The 22992-nt window shown below is 37.7% G+C and overlaps 1 protein-coding gene across 1 annotated transcript in view; it reads left to right on the forward strand.

Moving 5' to 3' along the window:
* LOC114247445 (uncharacterized) overlaps nucleotides 1-22992 on the forward strand; it is a 132899-nt gene that overhangs the window by 103255 nt on the left and 6652 nt on the right. Inside the window, exons 5-10 of the mRNA XM_028180422.2 lie at nucleotides 3250-3393; nucleotides 4601-4801; nucleotides 7386-7564; nucleotides 9845-10059; nucleotides 12697-12835; nucleotides 19822-19927. Of these exons, the coding sequence (XP_028036223.2) occupies nucleotides 3250-3393; nucleotides 4601-4801; nucleotides 7386-7564; nucleotides 9845-10059; nucleotides 12697-12835; nucleotides 19822-19927 (984 nt within the window). The remainder of the gene's footprint in view (nucleotides 1-3249; nucleotides 3394-4600; nucleotides 4802-7385; nucleotides 7565-9844; nucleotides 10060-12696; nucleotides 12836-19821; nucleotides 19928-22992) is intronic.

Below are 22992 nucleotides of genomic sequence, written 5' to 3' on the forward strand. Positions count from 1 at the left end.
AAAGATGAATTTGTTTGACTCAAAGTCAAATACCACTGTCGATTTGCCAGACTCGCTAAAATCAACTTGTGTATGTTTATTTGCCACAACAAATAAGCGTATATACACATTGGAAACAATGGCAAGTCTGTATGTAGCAATAATACAGAATTGTATGGGATATCAGGGAGCTAACGTCCGTAAACTCAGCAGGTTTATGTTTACGACGCGTCAGGTACGGAATAGTTATGATGCCATCGTCTGACGCTGAAATGGCTCGACAACTGAACTTCTGATTGAGCTGAAATTATCAAATTAAATAATATGTTGCCAATAATAAAATCTGCCAGGAAGCTAATAGGTTTAGGGGATGAAATTGAATATGTAGGGTTTATTGGCAACGTTTACAGATTACCATCTCACAGGCCGTTAATTTGTCTATCTCGATGCGGCTTTTGGCTCGGAGGCAAGAAAACACTGAATACACGTTCGTATCTTAGCGGTGGTAGGTTTTTATTACAAACGTAAACACGCCTTTGATCTCTGACATATTCATGTTGTGCCAGAACGGAATTCCTGAAAGTCTCTCACCAAACTCCTGAATAAATAAAATAAGATAAACAAATAATCGCGGACAAATAACACAAGATCATATGTCCCTAAACTAGGATTATCTCTACTAAGGAGAACAGAATCGGATATCCATCTATATATTAATACGTGAAGCAAAAGTTTTGTACCTCTTTTTACAAAAATTGCGCGGACGGAGGAGTATGAAATTAACCATACTTATGGAGAATATTATAGAGAAGGAGTGCAAATTTTAATATTTTTTTTAATTATGCCGTATGTTCGTCTGCCTACAAAGGCAGTAAAAATAAAAAAGTAACAATATTTTGCAGTATATAGTAAGTCCCTTTTTAATCTTCTCAGATCCAGATCTAGAAATGTAACAAAAAAATGAATGTAACGCATTACTCACGATTATCATAAATGACCTACCTTTAGAAACCAAAAATTCGCACTGAAGTTCAAAGAACAGACAATCTTACGGAGAACGCTATAAGGCTCTTAATTCTGCAGCAGTGATGGATTTTTTTCGTTAGAAAACATCACATCCATCCTATGCGGCCATGAATTATGACATGAAATTTTTTTGAATAGGTCTTTTAAATTCAAATCTTTTGTACAGGGCACGAAGATTCTAAATCCGTTACCACATTAAGGTTGGTAGATTTATATTAAAAATCCATCTCAAGATTACAAGGTATTGATATAATTTGAATGTTTTACGGGGAAACTTTCGGATTTCTGTACTTTATTCTTCTGATTGTCAGTGGTCAGTAGCACTTCTTAATAAATTCCCATTTTTATTAGTAGCATTTTTTTTTTATTGCTTACATGGGTGGACGAGCTCACAGCCCACCTGGTGTTAAGTGGTTACTGGAGCCCATAGACATCCGCAACGTAAATGCGCCACCCACCTTGAGATATAAGTTCTAAGGTCTCATGTATAGTTACGACGGCTGCCCCACCCTTCAAACCGAAACGCATTACTGCTTCACGGCAGAAATAGGCAGGGTGGTGGTACCCACCCGCGCGGACTCACAAGAGGTCCCACCACCAGTAAAAGCATATAATGTTCCGAAATGAATAGGAATTGGTTATATAATGTAAACACGTGTTGAGTATCAGCTTGTCTTTTCATCCACCATTGCTGAGCAGTTTCTTAAGATAATACCACTTGTATTAATAACAGGATATTTAATTTTATTATTCGCTAAAGAAATTACTGAAAACAAACCGTACAATACATACATTTGTATGGAGTCATCACACGTCACTACTACTAGTAAAATTTTAGTATACGCTCCTTTTTTTGAAGTGAAAACTTCTTTAGAATCGTTGTGATTTCAAACCGGATGCAACGGAAAAAACGACAGGTAAGAGACACAAATACAAAAATGTGTAGGATGAAGCCAGCAAAGAATGAGACAGAAATATACATACTATTTAATACAGCGCCATCTGTGAGATTTTTTAATACTAACGTGTGCATGAAAGCTCTTGTAGTGAATTTTAATTTAGGATTATACGTGAAATTAAAATATCAATTCACAGAGGGCGCTACCTTACAATTATTTACTAATGACAAAATTTTACATATACTTAAGACGTTTAGGATAATTGTATTTTAATTTTGGAATGTTTCACTTCTACCACGTGTGAATTGCACACATGTATTTTTTTTTTAAATTACCATCTCATTATTGCGATTTCCATACGCTTGACTTTCCACTTAACACCAGGCTGGTTGATAAAAACACTTATACCATTAAAATTTAAAATTTCTAAACTTTATAACCTTGTATTAGACGATAAGCATACAGTTTCAAGCTAGCCTCCGTCCATTCCATTCACAATTTAGAAATGAGCACAGTTTTTAATTAAAAGTTATTCGCAAGCCGACAGACAGCCTGGATATGTATATATTTAACTTCAACAGAAAAGCACACAGCAGACACCAATTTTTTTTTTTTTAAATCCTCCCAAGTCCGACATGTTTCATAAAATAATTTTATCAGATCTGCCTCGGCGTACATGTCAATTTCTATTTATATACGTGGTCTAATACAGATGTGTATAGAGCAAAGTACTATGTCAATAAATAAATAACCAATGTATAACTCAACCACGCATTATAACGGCAGTTCTCTCTTACAGTTCTTACTGATGGTAGGACCTCTTGTGAGTCCGCGCGGATAGGTACCACCACCCTGCCTATTTCTGCCGTGAAGTATGCGTTTCGGCTTGAAGGGTGGGGCAGCTGTTGTAACTATACTGAGACCTTAGAACTTATATCTCAAGGTGGGTGGCGCATTTACATTGTAGATGTATATGGGCTCCGGTAACCACTTAACACCAGGTGCGCTGTGCAGCTCGTCCACCCACAAAAGCAATAAAAAAAAATACATAGCCAAAATATATAACTCAGCTACGCATTGTAACCACAGTCATCTCCTAAAAACGGAACACATTACTGCTTCACGGCAGAAATAGAGCAGTTGTACCTACTCATGTGGACTCTCAAAACGCTCTAAGACTCGTAATTACGCAGACTAAAATTTTCTGTGATTGATTGCTATCGCGTCTCCGTATCGGAAAATCAAAATTTATTTCGCTTCACGGCATACACATATACTGGTGTAGTATCTATTCATAAGCATGACACATTGGCACTGGCTTTAAATTTAATTATTTTTGTTACAGTGCGTTCCGATTCCCGGACTGGGGTTTCGTCGTGGTTCTTATCGGTGCGTTTGCAAGCGCGGCTTCTATTTTCCCAACACTACCGCCGGCAATAGGTATTACAACGGCAGCGACATTGAAGAGGAATATGAGAAACATTTATTGGTGAGTAGAGCAGGACTCTTGTACTTTGAACCTTTTTTTTATTGCTTAGATGGATGGACGAGCTCACAGCCCACCTAGTTAAGTGGTTACTGGAGCCCATAGACATCTACAACGTAAATGCGCCACCCACCTTGAGATATAAGTTCTAAGATCTCAGTATAGTTACAACGGCTGCCACACTCTTCAGACCGAAACGCATTACTGCTTCACGGCAGAAATAGGCAGGGTGATGGTACCTACCCGCAGGGACTCACAAGAGGTCCTACCACCAGAAAACTAGAGATTCGCTTATCTATTTAATCCATAATGTAACTCGTGTACCAATCAAAAGATACCAGTTGCGTAAAACACGAAAAGGACTCGTAAAAGGACTAGTGAGGCGACGTGGTTATTATTCGGATAATGAAACGGGAACCTTCTTTAAGGGAATAACTCAAACGTTTTTACCAGCTATCATCAACGTATAACAAAAATCTAGTAGTAAATTCGAATGATGTTGTGAACTGCCATACATTTAAGTTGTGATATGTATGGCGGCTACGAGTAATAATCAGAACTTGTACAACGATTTCCAACTAAAAAAGCTGATGCTACTCAAATACGGCCGTGAAGTGTTATTAGCAAGCAATAAATAATAATTTAAAAAAACTAACAAAATACGCTTTTATATAAAATCCAACTAAAAAATAGAAAATAAATTTTAATAAATTTGAATTAAAAATAGTGTAAGATAAAATGATTTTAGTGTAAAAAAGCGTGGGTGCTTTTCAGCACAATATCAAAATAACCCTTCTACTCATATTTGTTCATAAAATATTTATAGCCACTGATACGGTGCACCCCATGATTTTTTTACAATAAAATCATTTTTTCTTACACTATTCTTAATTCAAATTTATTAAAATTTATTTTCTATTTCTTAGTTGGATTTTCTATAAAAGCGTATTTTGTTAGTTTTTTTAAACTATTATTTATTTTTAATTTTTTAGTTGAAAAATTTTTTTTCAGTTTTTTTTTTATATTTAATTGTCATCGGTCCTTAATGAGTATACCAAATTTCTAGTTAATCTGACGTTTTGAAGGGGGCCAAAATCATGTTCAAAGATTCCGTTACAAACACACATACGTCTGAAGCTAATAAAAGCGTATTAAAAAAAAAGTGCATTTTTAAAAATGACGTCACAAATCAATGTACTGTTTCTCCCAGCACCAACGCAGTCTCTACTCGAAGACAGAAGCCTACGAATGCTTACCTTGCGCTGAAGGCTGCGAAGCCTGCACCGATGGCTCCCCGTGTGTGGCCGCTCTCAACTGGGTCGTCAGAACCACGATCTTCGCGCTGGCCTGCTTGGTCATTTCCTGTCTGCCTTTCATTGTCTATTTTACTATTAAATATGGACATGTCAGGGTGAGTAAGGTTTTTATGTTTAATTGCGTAAATGAGCTGACGGAAGCTAGCTCTTGAGCCATAGATATTCTAGGTTAGACAAAAAAGATGTGTGGTGTCGTGGGACACCGGATAGGAACGAAGTTCCTTATTATAAAAATATTAATTTTAAGTTCTATTCGAGGTATAGAGAAAACAAAACTGGAGGTTTTAACGTACGAACTTATTGTGATACACTTCATTCACGGTTGTTTGCATAAGAGTTAGTGTATTGCGCAAACGAACGCTCTGAAATCGTGCTCAATGAATGATCAAAATATTTGTTATTTTTTGTACGTTATTATAAAGTGAAGTCGTACACTGTGTGCATTACTAATAAAAATCTTACGTTACGGACGTTTTTTCCCGGTTAGGGTACCCCTCCGCATCGTCTCATAAGGAACTTCGTTCCAAAAACAATTGAGAGATTGTCGTGAAACATGGCTCACGGTTTGATGAGCACAGCATTTTTGGGATGAAGTGTATTTAAGTAGGACCCGGATAAAATGTCGAAAGGAAAGGCTGGAGGTTATATCACCGTTCACTGGCAGGCCTGGGCTAAATGGGGCAAAGATGATAGTAAAGTCACAGTACTTTCTTTTTTAATGCCCTTGTAGGTAGGCAAGCATACGGCCCACCTGATGGTTTTTTTTATTTTATTGCTTAGATGGATCGACGAGCTCACAGCCCACCTGATGTTATGTGGTTACTGGAGCCCATAGACATCTACAACGTAAATGCGCCACCCACCTCGAGATATAAGTTCTAAGGTCTCAGTATAGTTACGACGGCTACCCCACCCTTCGAACCGAAACGCATTACTACTTCACGGCGGAAATAGGCTGGGTGGTGCTACCTACCCGTGCGGACTCCCAAGAGGTCCTACCACCAGTGATTACGCAAATTATAATTTTGCGGGTTTGATTTTTATTACACGATGTTATTCCTTCACCGTGGAAGTCAATTGTGAACATTTGTTGAGTACGTATTTCATTAGAAAAATTGGTATCCGCCTGCGGGATTCGAACACCGGTGCATCGCTTCATACGAATGCACGACGTCTTATCCTTTAGGCCACGACGACTTGTGGTGAGTGGTTACCGTCGCCCATGGACTTCAGCAATGCCAGGGACAGAGCCAAGCCGCTGCCTACCGTTGAGTACTCTCCACAAACCTCGTTTGAAGTAGGACAAGTCATAGCGCTCCCAACAAAACACTAGTATTTATGATTCGTCGCCCCTATTGGCGGCCCATTACAAAAGATTATTAGTGCATATGTGAATGGTACTTTGGCACAAACAAGCAATGGCACTTTATATGCAGAACGATATGTACAATACAAACTGCCAAGGCTCCATTGTGAGCGAGTACGGTTAGATTTCATGATTGCGGTTGACGTTGACAGGAAATTGATAATTTGCCGTGGGACTTTAAATGTTTTGACACATTTAATGGCTACAACACATCCTTGTATGTTTTATAGGAACAAAATCAAACCATATTAAATGTTTCTTCAATACTTTAATATTGTTGACATATTATCGATCGACCCAGAAATAGATTCTATATAAACTAGCAATAAAGATGCAATCGTAATAAAACAAATCTAGATACTTCAAGATATCAAATACCGAGATCCGAACATTTCAAATGTTCAAAATGCATCCTCTATTTAAAACGCATCCTCTATTTAAAACGCATCCTCTATTTTGTGGTAGGCAGCAGCTTGGCTCTGCCCCTGGCATTACTGAAGTCCATGGGCGACGGTAACCATTCACCATCAGGTGGGCCGTGTGCTCGTCTGCCTACAAGGGCAATAAAAAAAAATTGTTTTGAATAATAATTAAACCCGCAAACATTTGCAAATAACGTAATAATTTGGGGTAAGACGTCTTGTGAATCCCCACCGGTACCACCACCACCCTATCTATTTATACCGTGAAACAGCAATGTGCAGGAACCAGGAGGATGAAAAGTGACTTGAAACTTATACCTGGCTCTAACTTAGGCTTAACTTAAACTTAGACTCAAGGAGGCTGATAGTATTCAGGTAGTTAATACCTACCACACTAGCTCGGCAGAGCAATAAACAAAAGTAAATTCAAAGTGCTACCTGCACACGGTTTGTTTTCAAATGTTTCTTTCGCGGTGATGCAATTTGGTTATATATCAACCACTCATTTGGGTTAAACTTTGTTGAGTAGTAAATAGACTTAGTGGAATGATATCAAAGTATTTATCATAATATTATCTTATAGTTTGGCTCTTTACCCGACAATGATATTGTGCTGTAAATAAAGTTTTGTAAGTATCAGTTGGAAAAAAAATCCTGTTAACTATAGTTATTTTCTGTAGTAGGAATAAAATTCTCCTCTACTCAAGGTACTTGCTTGTACAAATACCATATGTCTCAATCTATACACAATTTTGTAGTTAAATAAACATATCGGTAAATACGACAAAAAGGTGCAAGTGAAAGATGAAATAGTTTCCGTATTTAAGTGGCAGCTTCCAAAGTCAAGATGTCAAAGATAACCAGCACTCCTATAAATAAAACTTCTTCTAGGTGGTCCGGGCTGCTAGTCCTGCTCTCCTCAGGGTCATAGTTTTGGGTGCTCTTCTCATTTACTGCACAACACTCGTGATGTACGGACGACCGACTGTCTTGACCTGCACCGCCAGGGTGTGGCTGCGCGAAGTAGGCTTCTGCTTAACGTATGGAGCCCTAATGCTAAAGACTTGGAGGTAAGAACTTTTTTTTTCTACCTATGCTGATAGCCTTGGGAGGCTATTTCAGCTTCACCCTAACGTGTAGGTGAGCTCACGGAGCTCAAACCGGAGTGTTGCTAACACTGGCCCTAGCAAGAGCAGTGCTTCGCAGAATCTACCACCGGATCGGAAATGCGACCCACTGAGAAGATCCGGCGACAAACTCAGTGGTCTGTGTCTATGGGTTAATTCGCTCGTCGAGCCCTTCGCCGCAAGCGACGGGTTCGACGAGGACGGTGACCGGTGCTTGTGGTGCCTAAAAGCACCGTTAATGGATCAGGAGGATCAGTAATGACGTGTTTTGGGCGACGTCAACGGTAAGAACAATAATAGTCGTAATACTCGAAATATTTATTAAATAGTCAAAATAATAATTTTGAAGTTTCGTGGCCTAAGGGATAAGACGCCCGGTGGATTCGTATCGAGCGATGCACCGGTGTTGGAATCCCAGGCGGATACCAATTTTTCTAATGAAATACGCACTTAACAAATATTCACGATTGTCTTCCACGGTGAAGGAATAACATCGTGTAATAAAAAACAAATTTGTGTGTTTTTGAAGGGTGGAGCAGCCATTGTACTGCTACAAGTGAGACCTTAGAACTCACGTCTCAAAGTAGGTGACGGCATTTACGTTGTAGATGTCTATGGGCTCCGGTAACGACTCACCAGGTGGGCCGTGAGATCGTCTACCTATTTAAGCAATAAAAAAAAATTAAACTCTCAAAATTATAATTTTCATAATTAGGTTACAATCACAACCACTTAACACCAGGTCCACCCATCTAATAAATAAACAAAATTAAAAAGTGCTTAATTAACTCGTTGAGCCGACTTATCCAATTTTCGCGCACTTTAAAACGCCATTGACGTGCGACCCCACCAAGTAACTGCAGTGCCGGAAACTTGCCCAATTCCCGGGCGAAACTTTACTTAACTCATTTAATATACGTCATTGGGTTGGATTTTGTTAAATTCTCCGTTCGCCGCGAGAACTAACGCCTCTGCCAAAATCATTATTTGAATATCAGGCGGGTCTAATGTACTCAATTCTTCTCTAAAATTATTTGGAAATGCTTATACGGTTGAGACATTTAGTATTACTACTAGCTACAGGTGACCACGCATCGCTGTTACTTAATCATTAATCATCAAACATCAGTACAGAATAGTCTTACCGAAATCTCTCCTGTTAAATCTATATATATAAAAATTAATTGCTGTTCGTTAGTCTCGCTAAAACTCGAGAACGGATGGACCGATTTGGCTAATTTTGGCCTTGAATTATTTGTGGAAGTCCAGAGAAGGTTTAAAAGGTAGATAGATAAATATGAAAATGCTCGGAATTAAATAGAAATAACGATTTTGTTTTCCCTTTGATGGGTCCCCCGTCGGACGGATTCCTTTTGTTTAAGTTTATTTTATACAAAGGTTTAGGTCTTTTATTTGTCGATTGAGGCACTACGAAGTCTGCCGGGTCAGCTAGTATGAAATAAAAAGATATGAAAAAATAACATCAAATTATTCGCTGCTTTGAATTTTAGACAAACTCCCAACTTAATAAGACTATATTTAATGTAGCTAAACTAACTAAGGGGAATAAAGCTACAGTGGAAGGCAATTAGTGCCTTCCCCTATAAACTCGGTCGGGTATTTTGTTAGAAAAATGTTCCCTCGAAATTTTATAATCTTGACGTAGACACTCCCGTAGCTAATTCGTCTCAAAATTTATTTTCGCACTGATCCGTTAAAATTAGTATGAAATATAGAAGGCATTTAACATTTAAGGTCGCAGTATAGTTACAACGGCTGCCCCACCTTTGAAACCGAAATTCTGCTTCACGGCAGAAATAGGCAGGACGGTGGTACCAACCTGTGCGGACTCACAAGACGTCCTACCATCAGTAATTACGCAAATTATAATTCTCCGGTTATGATTTTTACTACACGTTGTTATTCCTTCACCGTGAAAGTCAATCGTGAACATTTGCTAAGTACGTATTTCATTAGAAAAATTGCTACTTGCCATCGGTTCGAACACCGGTGCTTCGCTAGATACGAATGCATTGGACGTCTTATCCTTTTAGGCCATCACGACTGAGAAGTGGTATAGCATATTTCTACGACTAGATACAACCACTTACTATGCGATATCTCTCGACTCTTGTATTTACAGAAGCACGCTCTACTACTGCACAGAAATCTCTAGCACGTCTCCCTAAAGAATGTAATATTTTTCTTATAATATTCCAACAGGATCTCTGTAATCTTCCAAATCCGTTCAGCGAAGGCCGTGAAGATATCAGATATGTATCTGCTGAGGAGGATCGGTATCATAGTAGGAGTGGCGTGCGTTCTACTCGCCATCCGGACCCTCGTAGCACCCCCCACTGTGATTGTAGGACGAACTAAGGACGACTTGAAGGCGTATCTCTGTAACACGGATTGGTGGGATCATTCCTTCACTACGCGTATGTATTTATGTCAGATACTGCAGTCTAAAATAAGAATTATTCTATACTAACAGATCCGGCCACACGTTGCTGTGGCTAAGGTTTTTGTTTCTAAATAACACATGGCCGGCTATGCTAATACCAAAAATTAACAAAGTAAGAACAATTGAATTTCACTGTATTGCGTTTACTACGAAATAAATTTCCCTTATACTTTAGTTTCAGCAACACGTGGTGTTTATGCCATCAAATTGTAGCTTATGTGAAACGTTTGTATTTTAAACACAGCGCCATCTATGAGATATTAATGTCAGACAGTATTACAATTGTCTGTAAAAACTGATTTAAGGCGCCATCTGTTTTAGTTACTTACAATTAATAACAATAATTAACTTAAGAAATCATTTTATTGTTAATTAATAAATATTGTGATCATTAATCGAAATAAAAACCATCCTATGGCTTAAGTTGGAACAAAACACATAACAAAAAAAAAGTTAAAATCGGTTCAGTAGTTTAGGTGTCCATCACGGACAAACAACGTGACACGTAATTTATATATAGTTTTAGCAACGGCTTAATAATTAAAAAAAATACAAAAGTGGGTAGGAACGATCGACACAATATTAAATCTAAGACAAGTGAACGCTGCGCGCGCTGCTAGCAAAAGTGATCCGAGGTGGCGTGATGTCCCCGCTGGTCGGTCGGTTGCCCCTCCAGATGACGTCACGAGTCCACGTGAGTGCTCGTCATCAATGGCTCCGCCCATCGACTTTGACTTAAGAGGAAGTCGCCTCTAATAATAGATATACTTTTGTTCTTAATTTATTGAACAAAAAATCAGTATACCTACGGCCGTTCGAAGTATTTTGATCACGAAGCAATCATGTGTGTTATTATATACTATTCAATGTATATCTATAATCTATGTATATGAAAGAGAATATATCTGTGTGTGTGTGTGCGTTTGATATATGTTCACCTAAAATGATCTTACGCAGCTAGCTTTTTCTTTTTTTTTTTATTATTGCTTATATGGGTGGACGAGCTCACAGCCCAGCTGGTGTTAAGTGGTTACTGGAGCCCATAGACATCCACAACGTAAATGCGCCACCCACCTTGAGATACAAGTTGTAACGTCTCAAGTATAGTTACAACGGCTGCCCCACCCTTCAAACCGAAGTGCATTACTGCTTCACGGCAGAAATAGGCAGGCTTTCTGAATTGTTTTATGGCTTCATTTTGTTGCGGACAAACCCGTGGGTGCAGCAATGTACTATCTACTTTAGTATATTATACTACATTATATTATAAATAGGCAAAGACAAAACAGCTAAGTACCATTTGCTTTGGTTGATTTGGCTCTTTGTCAACTTATCCGCTTTTATTTCTGTAGTAGATTTAGATTAAGTGATATCAGTACATTGTTTTGGAACGAATCAGTATATTTTTTCCTTTAGAAATATCAACATCACAATAAAAGTATAGTAAATAGTATGCATATAAATGCATATAATTGTTTCGCAAGCACTATACAAAAATATCCTTACTACTTAGCTATACTAACTACTACTAATTCTACGTATGTACATATATGCCGTAACTTCCTTAATGCGATTATGTTTAGGTTCATAATCGGGATTCTCCGTTGGGAATACAATCAATAAAGCTTAAGCAGTTAACAAGTATGTTTATTATAGTATTAATAGGACTTAGGTTGTTTGTGGTACAAGGGTATTTTGATCGTACACACGTTGGCAACTCAACTAAAAATATTATTTAAATCACACGCAATAATTAAAATATAAAATCAATACATTCAAACTATAAAATTCTGGGAGATTTTTATAAAAACAAATATATCTCATAACGTTATCATTACTGGTGGTGGGACCTCTTGTGAGTCCGCGCGGGTAGGTACCAAAACCCTGCCTATTTCTACCGTGAAGCAGTAATGCGTTTCGGTTTGAAGGGTGGGGCAGCCGTTGTAACTATATTAAATTTGTAGTTATATCACCAGGTGGGTGGCGCATTTACGTCGTAGACGTCTATGGGCTCCAGTAACCACTTAACACCAGGTGGGCTGTGCGCACGTCGATCTATCTAAGCAATAAAAAAAAACGTTGCCAAATAAAAATCTTTCAAAAAAAAGTTAAAACATAGTAATTGTAAAATAGTTGTACTGCAAATCTGAGACTTAGAACTTACGTCTCAAGGTCGGTATTGGAATGCACATTTTATTATCTCTGAACTTCGGTAACCCGTTAAACTCACATAGGCCGTCAGCTCGTTCACTTAAAACAACAATTAAACAAAAAAAAAATTCACTCCTTTTTCAAGCCGATAGTAAGTTCTCGGGTTTATAGTAATACAGAATTATTTTATTAATATCACACATACGAAGCACGAGCGAGGTATTTTTGTGAAAATGACATGAACATGGACACTAAAACAAAGGGACCAACATTCCTTTGACCTGCTCCACTAATTAGTGACATAGCGAATTCGGCTACATAAGCTCTCTAATAGAAGATATGAACAGTAAAGTTGGATATATGTGGGTTCGTGTGCTGTCTAGAACATGGAGTCCATGAAGTCAATGACCCTAAAGGCGATTTACAAAATTTACAATTTAGAAGTTGTTTTTGTCCACAGTCGAAGTAATCTTTCTGATGTGGGGCATAAGGCTCTGTATCATGGTGAGGAAGGCACCTTCGGAATTTAACGAGAGCAGATTCATATCTATGGCGATATACAACGAGTTTCTCCTATCCGTTTTCCTCAATATTTCGATGTGAGTATTTTTCATTCTATATTTCAGCCTGGTTTATTTTGATTATTTTATTTGCTGAAAGGATACTGGTTGATAAGATAAAAAATATATTTGTTTTTTTTTGTTGTTGTCACGTATGACAGTTTCTTGATAGAAATAAGCAGTATGGTGGAAAAATCAACAATGTTTTGGTAGGACTATTACTGGCGGTAGGACCTCTTGTGAGTCCGCACGGGTAGGTACCACCACCCCACCTATTTCTGCCGTGAAGCAGGAATGCGTTTCGGTTTGAAGGATGCGGCAGCGGAGACCTTAGCACTTATCTCAAGGTGGGTGGCGCATTTACGTTGTAGATGTCTATGGACTCCAGTAACCACTTAACATCAGGTGGGCTGTGAGCTCGTCCACGCATTGAAGCAATAAAAAAAAAAGTAAAGCGGTCAAAAAAATTCAGCGGCCGATATGTATCTTTATACCATTCGTTTTGTGTTATCTCTTAAAGCAAATGTTCAGGAAGTCGCAAGGCTTAAGTCATAATTATCCCATTACATAGGCATGTGGAGAGATTAGTAACAACATCAGGATAACGGAAAACAAAAAAAAACTACATTAACATTACTTTTGAAGTCGTCGTGGCCTAACGGATAAGACGTCCGGTGCATTCGTGCTGAGCGATGCACCGGTGTTCGAATATCAGGCGGGTACCAATTTTTCTAATGAAATACGTACTCAACAAATGTTCACGATTGATTTCCACGATGAAGGAATAACATCGTGTAATAAAAATGAAACCCGCAAAATTATAATTTTATGTAATTACTGTTGGTAGGACCTCTTGTGAGTCCGCGCGGATGGGTACCACCACCCTGCCTATTTCTGCCGTGAAGCAGTAATGCGTTTCGGTTTGAAGGGTGGGGCAGCCGTTGTAACTATACTGAGACCTTCGAACTTATATATCAAGGTGGGTGGCGCATTTACGTTGTGGATGTCTATGAGCTCTAGTAACCACTTAACACCAGGTGGGCTGTGAGCTCGTCCACCCATCTAAGCAATAAATAAAAAACTTGTTTTAGAGAAAATGAAAACAAAATATGGATTTTATTACACCAAATACCTACTACACTTTTTATAGACAAATATTAATGAATTAATTTAAATTCTTTCCCTATTCAATCATGCCCAACAATTTCATTTATTAAATGGAAATGCGCAATCATGAATCCTTCGAATCGGGCAGCTGAAATATTTTTAATTCGGACACTTAAATTATGTCCCCAAAATGGGACAAGTAAAAATTTGTTAATTTCCTTTCTCTTGTTGATCGCGGGGGCGACACTGAAATTTTCGGGCACTGGACCGATTTCAATTTGCCTAATAGGATAAATAAGGATTACTGCTCTTCCTTGGATGAATTATAAATTAGACTGTTTATATCCGGTAGGTACCTAAGTCTTAGATTGTTTATCATCTACAAAAATTAAAAACATTTTTCCTTTAAAAGGAGAGATATCTTATTGCATTGCCTATTTTTAGACCGCAATTGAACAAGGGCTCTGCATAGCGCTCAGGATTCTACTTTGAGAGGTTTTAACTCCAGAGCCGGGTGGTGTGTGGCAAAACCTCTGCAAATGCAATGTAAACAAGCACTGCCCTTCGATCATTCGTGGCCTTAAGTAATCCACTTTATTCCAAAAGTCTAACTCTGAATTTGTTTTTTTTTCTCCATCCAAGATTCCTGCTCTGTTCCCCGTTTTCCTTCAAAATGGGCTGATGCTAAACTGTACAGGGAGGCCCGCCCAAATAAGAATCACTATTGTGCCTAATTCGGCCACAAAACAACCTATTCTCTGGCTTGAACAGAGGGATAGTCGTGGGTGACAGCATTCAAATTCTGTTATATGTGGGCTCCAATAACCATTTAATACCAAATGGCTCGTAAGTTAGTTCACTCAACTGGTAAAACTCAGGTGACTAGCTCACATACCCGAGGCTTTCATAGATACACATCTGGAGGTTCGGTATCTTGAATATCATCGTGTATCCATAGTATTCAGACTCTAGGATGGTAGGTGGTAGTCGAACCCTGATCGAAAAGACCACATTTCCACCCAAATACCCAGTCCCCATGCCGATGCAAACATTTGAAACTGTATGTCTGTGTGTAACGTAAATAAACAACTCCGTTTGAACCACCGGAGATTAATTCTCTACGAAAACGGTAAGCTTTCGATTTGCAAATATTTACTCAATCGCTTCGTTGGTACAATGCGTAGTGACACTACTGCATAACGGAGTAGAAGGATTACTTCTTGGTCGGAAACAGTATTTTTGTATGGCAGTGCAAGGTAGAAGGGGAAGAGATCGACCGAAGAAGACATGGATGGAGTGTGTGAATGACGATATGAGAGAGAGAAGAGTGAGCGTTGAGATGACGGCTGATAGAAGAGAATGGAATAGAAAAATTCGCCGTACCGACCCCACCTAGTGAAATAAGGTGGAGACAAAGAAGAAGAAAAACCGTATTTTTGTAACAGTATGTTTGTTTGGTATTCGGTATGTTCATTTGGTATCGGTCAAACAGGTATATCTGACCTCCACAACTAAAAATATGAAATGTTTGCGATACGTAATTACTGTTGATAGGGCGACTTACGAGTCCGCACAGGTACCACCGCCCTGCCATTCTCTGCCATGAAGCAGTAATGCGTTGCGGCTTAAAGGGCCGGGCAGCCGTAGTACTGTTAAAACTGAGACCTTAGAAGCCATATCTCAAGCCAGCTAATACCTCAGACATTTGATGACACTCATTTTAATTATACGTATTTCACCAATTTAAAGCAATTTCAAAACGTTCAACATTAGTCAATGATAGAAACATTCGTTTTTTCTGGATTCTTAAACAGCACATCCAATAAACGCATCAAAACGAAATACACGATGATCATTCAAACGTGGATGGTAAAAAAGAGAACCAAAGCGATAGTGCAACTATAATTCAGCAAGTAGTATGTGAGACCAGGGCTGTATTTAGGATTTCAATTGGGAGTCAATGGACCCTTTTTCAAATAATTTACCATAAATGAATATATGATTGTTCATTTCGCAATCGTTAAACGCCAGCAAAAACGCAAATCAAAACATTTGCTTAAGAAACGTTAATTAAATATGCTTTTTTCTGCCTCAAGCATTCACCAATAATTGACGGCATCTAAACATAAATAATATAGGCAGAAAATTCGACTTATATTCTTAATTTTCAAAAGATTAATAATACTGTTACGCCGGTAAGTGTAACGCCATCTATCGCCGAATAGTCGAATGAATATCGAAGGTTCTAGTAGCATCTAGAACGCTCGAGAAGTACAACGCCATCTATAGTCAAACAGCGGAGACACAATACTAGACTGTGGTCGTCGTGGCCTAACGGAAAAGACGTCCGGTGCATTCGTGTTGAAGCGATGCACCGGTGTTCGAATCCCGCAGGCGGGTACCAATTTTTCTAATGAAATACGTACTCAACAAATGTTCACGATTGACTTCCACGGTGAAGGAATAACATCGTGTAATAAAAATGAAACCCGCAAAATTATAATTTGCGTAATTACTGGTGGTAGGACCTCTTGTGAGTCCGCACGGGTAGGTACCACCGCCCCGCCTATTTCTGCCGTGAAGCAGTAATGCGTTTCGGTTTGAAGGGTGGGGCAGCCGTTGTGACTATACTAAGACCTTAGAACTATATCTCAAGGTGTGTGGCGCATTTACGTTGTAGATGTCTATGGGCTCCAGTAACCACTTAACATCAGGTGGGCTGTGAACTCGTCCACACAGCTAAGCAATAAAAAAAAAAAAAAAAAAACTTTTCTAGAATATTCCCGACGATTCTAGGGATTTTGTCTCGATTATAAAAGCATTGCAGAGATGGCACGCAGACATTACTAAAGTGTTTGTAGAGTGTTTTAAGTGTTCTAAGTGCAAATACAGTGTTAACTTGTAATTAGGTAGATTTTTTTATTTATCCCGAACCCCAGCACGTAAAAATTTGTTTTAAAAAAAAATTAATTTCGCATTTTCGTTGCAATAAAAATTTGAGCCACATTTATCGAATCCTAATACGATCCTGGACATACTTTAACGAAAGCGGACATAAATCTAAGAACACTGAAGTTCAAGCGAGTTCGTGATTTACTGAAACAGTTACATTCCCGAACAATGCCTTCCGCTACAGAGATTTGTACTCGCCGGTTCAACTTAGCAAACTATCGGGAACTTAATTGAAACTTATTGAATGCTGAATTCCAAACGTATTCATCGCTTCTTTTTTATGTGATCGTTTATTTAGACACATGTATCGATGTATATACAGGTGGTTCACGGTTATTACCGTAATTCTACCTGCCTATTGGCCGATAGTACAAAAAGACTATGAACCTAGATCTTGAGATCGCTCCAAAAAATCTTGCTTGAACACGAATTCTTCCAACATGTTGATCGTATATCTACCGATTAATAGCCGATTGGTGGAAAACCTTACCCTGAAAGATTATTTTATTGCTTAAAGTATTGTTTGAGGTGATACCATCATCTCCTCTTTACTGTTGCAACTCCCGTGGTCATAGCAAAGTTCACCCATTTTACACGGAACCACCAGACAGCATCCCGCACAATTTATTTCCCTACACAGTATTTCATGTTCTTCGTCAAACGAGATTTGAAGAGTATCCTCATTGGTCAACAGCGGCTGGGCTGTACCCTCGCATGTTCAAGGTCAAAGGTGACTATTCATTATCTGATAGAGCCCTTCTTCTTCTCCATGGCTCCCTCATTACTGTGACGTTTTCCTTCTACTTTTCCAGTGACCATCAGACGTTCCAAGTTATCTGCACCTCTGGCAACGTGGCCTTAGTAGCGCATTATGCGTTGCAGACAGGTGGTAGACAGGCGTTGAGCGTTCTCCATTTTAAGCTGTTGTAGGACTGAGATGTTCGTATGGTGGGATGACCATAGAATCCTTAACAGGCGGCGCCCTATGCCCTATGTTAACCGATTTGATAAAAGACGCAAGAAGTCTTCAGCGATATATATATTTAAATCGCTGAAGACTTCTTGCGTCTTTTCATAGTCGAACCCTGTTGCATCCACCGTTTCCAATGGGTTTTAAACTATTATTCGTGCGAATATAGTTACATTGGTGTCGTGTGAATTCTATTACTAACAAGAAATTTTATTTTAATTCGAAAATAAGAAATTCAATTTGAAATAATTTTCGCTGGTTTCTTGCATCCGTTCATGATGATAATAGTTTAAAACCCATTGGAAACGGTGGATGCAACAGGGTTCGACTATGAAAAGACGCAAGAAGTCTTCAGCGATTTAAATATATATATATTAATAAAAAAACAATGTCCATCACTAACGTGGGACGACCGACGTATCTGATGTTTTCGGAGTTTGTTGGCATTACAAAATTGAGTGTCTCCACCTGGTGAAATGAGGACGAAGTTGTGTTGTGCAAGGCACGTACGCTCTTTCAGGAGTGTTATTTTAGCATGTTTGTGTTTTGAGAGCCCGCATTGTGTAGCAAATTTCGAGACCAAAATTGCTGCGCTACACCTTAGTGGAAAGGTCATTGAGTTAAATTGCGGATAGCACGCGCAATGTAACGAAAAAAATTCACACATTTGAATGCGTTTTGTATTGAAGTTGAGTATGTGTATAAATGGAGCACCATATGTCTTTGATATATATCCTATTCACCCTTTTTTATTAATTCAAATAATAATAGTATTTTGTACAACTATTGAATGCTAAATGCGATCCTTTTGTCTGTGCACTCTCTTTTCGTACGCCAATTAATTATTCGATTTTAGCTTCTAGTGGATTACGTCAGAGTTTTTCAGGGCTGTCCCTGTGTGTGTCGATTAAAATTGTTTTATTTACATAATGTTAGAGCATATCGAAGTATTAGACGGGCCTTGAAACTGCGATACCTTAAGACATTTTATTTATTTATTTATAACTTTATATAATAGACAGTACAAAGGCGGACTTAATGCCATAGGCATTCTCTGACAGTCTATCTTTTTTTTATTGCTTAGATGGGTGGGCGAACTCACAGCCCACCTGGTATTAAGTGGTTACTGGAGCCCATAGACATCTACAACGTAAATACGCCACCCACCTCGAGTAATAAGTTCTAAGGTCTCAGTATAGTTACAACGGCTGCCCCACCCTTCAAACCGAAACGCATTACTGCTTCACGGCAGAAATAGGCTGGGTGGTGGTACCTACCCGTGCGGACTCACAAGAGGTCCTACCACCAGTAAAAAACCTACCTTAGGGGGGTGCAGAGATGAACCTTGGTAGGTGTAGTGTGATAGTGATATTACTTAAACATATGTGTATATATAACATACATAATATTTATAGATACAAATACTCGTACTTAAATAAATACATATACATAAATATATACATATAATTATAATTTTTTTATATGGCAACTGTTGACGTCTTGTAGTGGATGCCCCTAAACTTATATGTTGTTAAATTTAAGGCATTTAATTATTGTACAACTAAACGCATAAAATAAAAAAATAATAAATCATAGAAGTCTTTATTTCTTATAGACAAATTGATAAAATTTTATCAATCGTTCCTTTATTACAAATTGATAAAATTTTATGACAGTTTCTGAAAATTTACAAAATTCTTCATTAAAAATAAAACATAGGATAGATAATATGTTACTGCCATCTACAGGAGCAATGAGCAAGCAATCGAAGCGAAGCCATCTAGTGGCCGACGCCCGTAAACATTTTTGTTGAGTGCTTGTGTTACTTATCTATAACTAATTTATGTGTATTATCTATGGTGTTAGAGACCTGTTTGGAATTGGTGTTTTTTTTTCATTTCGATAATTAATAGGATTTAAGTTTAAATTTGTATTTTTAAATAAATTATTGAGAAAAAAATATCACATTATAAATTTATATTAACTTATTTGACAGGTTGTTCCTACAATCGCCGGCCAACCCTGACCTATTGTACATAATATTCTTCTGTCACACACAACTGACCGTCACCCTACTCCTGTGTTTCATATTTGGAAGCAAGGTGAGTATTACATTAAGAAGAAGAGCGGTAATTACTTTTTACATCTGATCGTATCTAATTAAGTTTTCCGGTTATTAATATCCGGCTTTTAATCGATTTAAGCGACTGATATAACTTGACCTTTGGACTTGTGTTGTGTTTCTTAACAGAATAATGTATCTTCACATAATATATTAATAGGTAATAATTTCAACAACACTAAATAGAGGTTATGAAAATTTTATATTTAGTTGACTATTAAGATTGTATTTAATTGTAATGGTAGTTTCTGCCACCAAACTGTCATACGCTAGGACGGTTGATATAGAAAACACTCTTACCGTCTGAAAGTAGATGGTGGCATTCACATTGCAAGGATCAGGAACCATTTAATACCATGTCGACGGTAAACTGTCTCTCTATCTAAAACAGAGGTTCCCAAAGGGGTCAATATTGCACACAAGGCTAACTTATCGATATTTTGTATTATTAGGAAAAAAAACTAGTGACTTTTGAAGTAATTGGGCTATTTGGACCTGAGGTATCAGTTCATTTCGGAAAAGGATTCTCTTACCCAAAAAAAGTTTGAGAATTCCTGATCTAGAGCATAAAATAGGAAATATACTATATTTGCAAATTCAATAACATACAATAATAAAGATGCGACAGATATTATACAATCCTCACATACTCGTAGCTACACGCCACCGATGTTCGAAGGGAAGGGAATGTTGCAACGTTGAAGTCTTGTCACTGTAGTGTTTAATCTACTGTTACTGTATTGAAGATACTGATGTAAAAGCCCGTCACAGCCCCTGTTTCTTATCAAATATCTAAGAATGTATTTATTTTCAATTCCTCCCAATAATTAAGAATATTAATCACTGACGATCGGATTGTAAGCCCTACTGTGATACATTTGTGGCATATACCTACCCACTAACACACTTACTCACTTACTATGTACATTATAATAATAATTTATATAATATATACATATAATAATAACACATACACATTTACATTACAATCATAATATTTATATATTTATAAGAATTACATGCGAGACCGCCACGATAAAATAACGGCAATAGAATGTGCAACGGAAACGCACATTCAAACTGTATTTGCAGTGGAGTGTGCGCGGAGACAACCCCGCTCCGGCGCGACAGTCATTCTCACGTCTTGAAACCTCTAAGTTTTTACTGTGACTAGAGGTCCCGTAGTAGTCGAAATTCGACTATAATTAATTGGAATTGTGAGTTTGTACACTATTATGATAGTATTTTATACTTCTATAATCACAAATTTCGCCAAGACTACACTATAAAAAATACAAAGACAAATAAAATTTAATCTATTCTCAATTTGACAACAGACGTCAAGAACAAAAGCTTGACATTAAATAGTATGCATGCGTGTGTGCGTCAAATACATGGTACGTGTACGTAGTGTGTGTAATGTTTTCTTTATCGATTTAATGTATCTTTTATGCATTATTTAAAAAAAATATTAGCATTGTGCACTTCTTCTCTATATTCTCTATAAGTGTGGAAAATTTCATACTCCTCCGTCCGCGCAATTTTCGTAAAAAGGGATACAAAGTTTTTGCTTCACGTATTAATATTTTTACTGTGATTACAGTTTGGCTTTTCATATAGCTTACGATTCTCGGAGAAACTGATCATTGTTTTCACCTTATGAAATAACACGTCTTAAGGCTGTTTTCAGACTACGCTATACTATAGCGCCATATAGTATAGCATAGTAAGTAAGCCGTATACTAAGCCAATAATATATTTTATTTTATTTTATTTATTGGGTACCAACATGTTATACGTCAGCACAGAACATTACAGGTATCATGTACATTGATTTCACACTAAATGCTATCACAATTACAGGTACCGACTGCATGCAAAAAAAAGCTGTTCATTATATATATATATAAAAAAAAACAACTATATATAACAATACATAGTACATATAACAGTATATAGTAGTGTAGTGTAGTGTAGTGTAGTGTGAACGTGTGCACGACAACGTATGGTGCGCGATATTGTAATTGTGCTATACACTATATATATATATATATATAAAAAAAGTCGTGTTAGTTACACTATTTATAACTCAGGAACGGCTGAACTGATTTGGCTGAAAATTGGTGGAGAGGTAGCTTAGAACCAGAAGAAGGACATACTTTTTATCACGTTCCCGTTGGACGCGACATAAAACGTGGTATAACAAAATGCAACTGACAGCTAAACGTAATATATTCTGTGGTTAATTATAGTAGAATTTTGAAGTTGACCGGTTGATGTGTTTGAAACAAACCGTGTGGCGGAACAAAGTTCGCCGGGTCCACTAGTACTATAATAATATGCTTTAAACTGTCAAATACTCGTATATTTCATAACAAGTCTTTTCACATTCACTGAAGGTACAACTTCACTTGGAATCGATTAATTAATTCCTACCCGCCTTTGTAGGCGCGTCTGTTGAACTTCTACGCGAAAGTAGTACAGGAAGGAGTTAAACATTGTTTAATCGGCTCCACTTTAAATTTTCAATTGACCTTCGAGAATTTCAAAGTTAATTAATAAAGGAACGAGATTTTGTCCGTCATTTATTAAATAATTATGGCAGACGTACAATTTTGTACAGTTGACGAGACTCAGGACCTACATAATGTATAGCGGTTATATCTTAAAGACTAATGCCACTACTCATCTTGATATATAAATGCTTAATGTCGAAACTACGGAGGTTTCCAATATTTTCTCTCTCTCTTTCTTTCTCGGGGAACAGAGGAAAATAGTGAGTCTTTCCCTCTGTTTTATTATTATACATAATTTATGTGTGAAATGAAACAAAAAAATCTAAACTTTTTTTATTTGGCTGTACGTAGTTAGGGCCCCATCCATAAATTACGTCACGTGAATTTTAGCACTTTTGAAACTCCACCCCCCCATGCCCCTTGTCACACTATGTCACATTTCGGTGATACCCTCCCTCCCCATCAACGTGTGACGTAATTTATGGATGACCCCTTAGCATAATATTGAAGAGCTAATAAAAAAAGTGCG

Source organism: Bombyx mandarina, chromosome 05, assembly GCF_030267445.1.
Source record: "Bombyx mandarina strain Sakado chromosome 05, ASM3026744v2".
NCBI classification, from domain to species: Eukaryota; Metazoa; Arthropoda; class Insecta; order Lepidoptera; family Bombycidae; genus Bombyx; species Bombyx mandarina.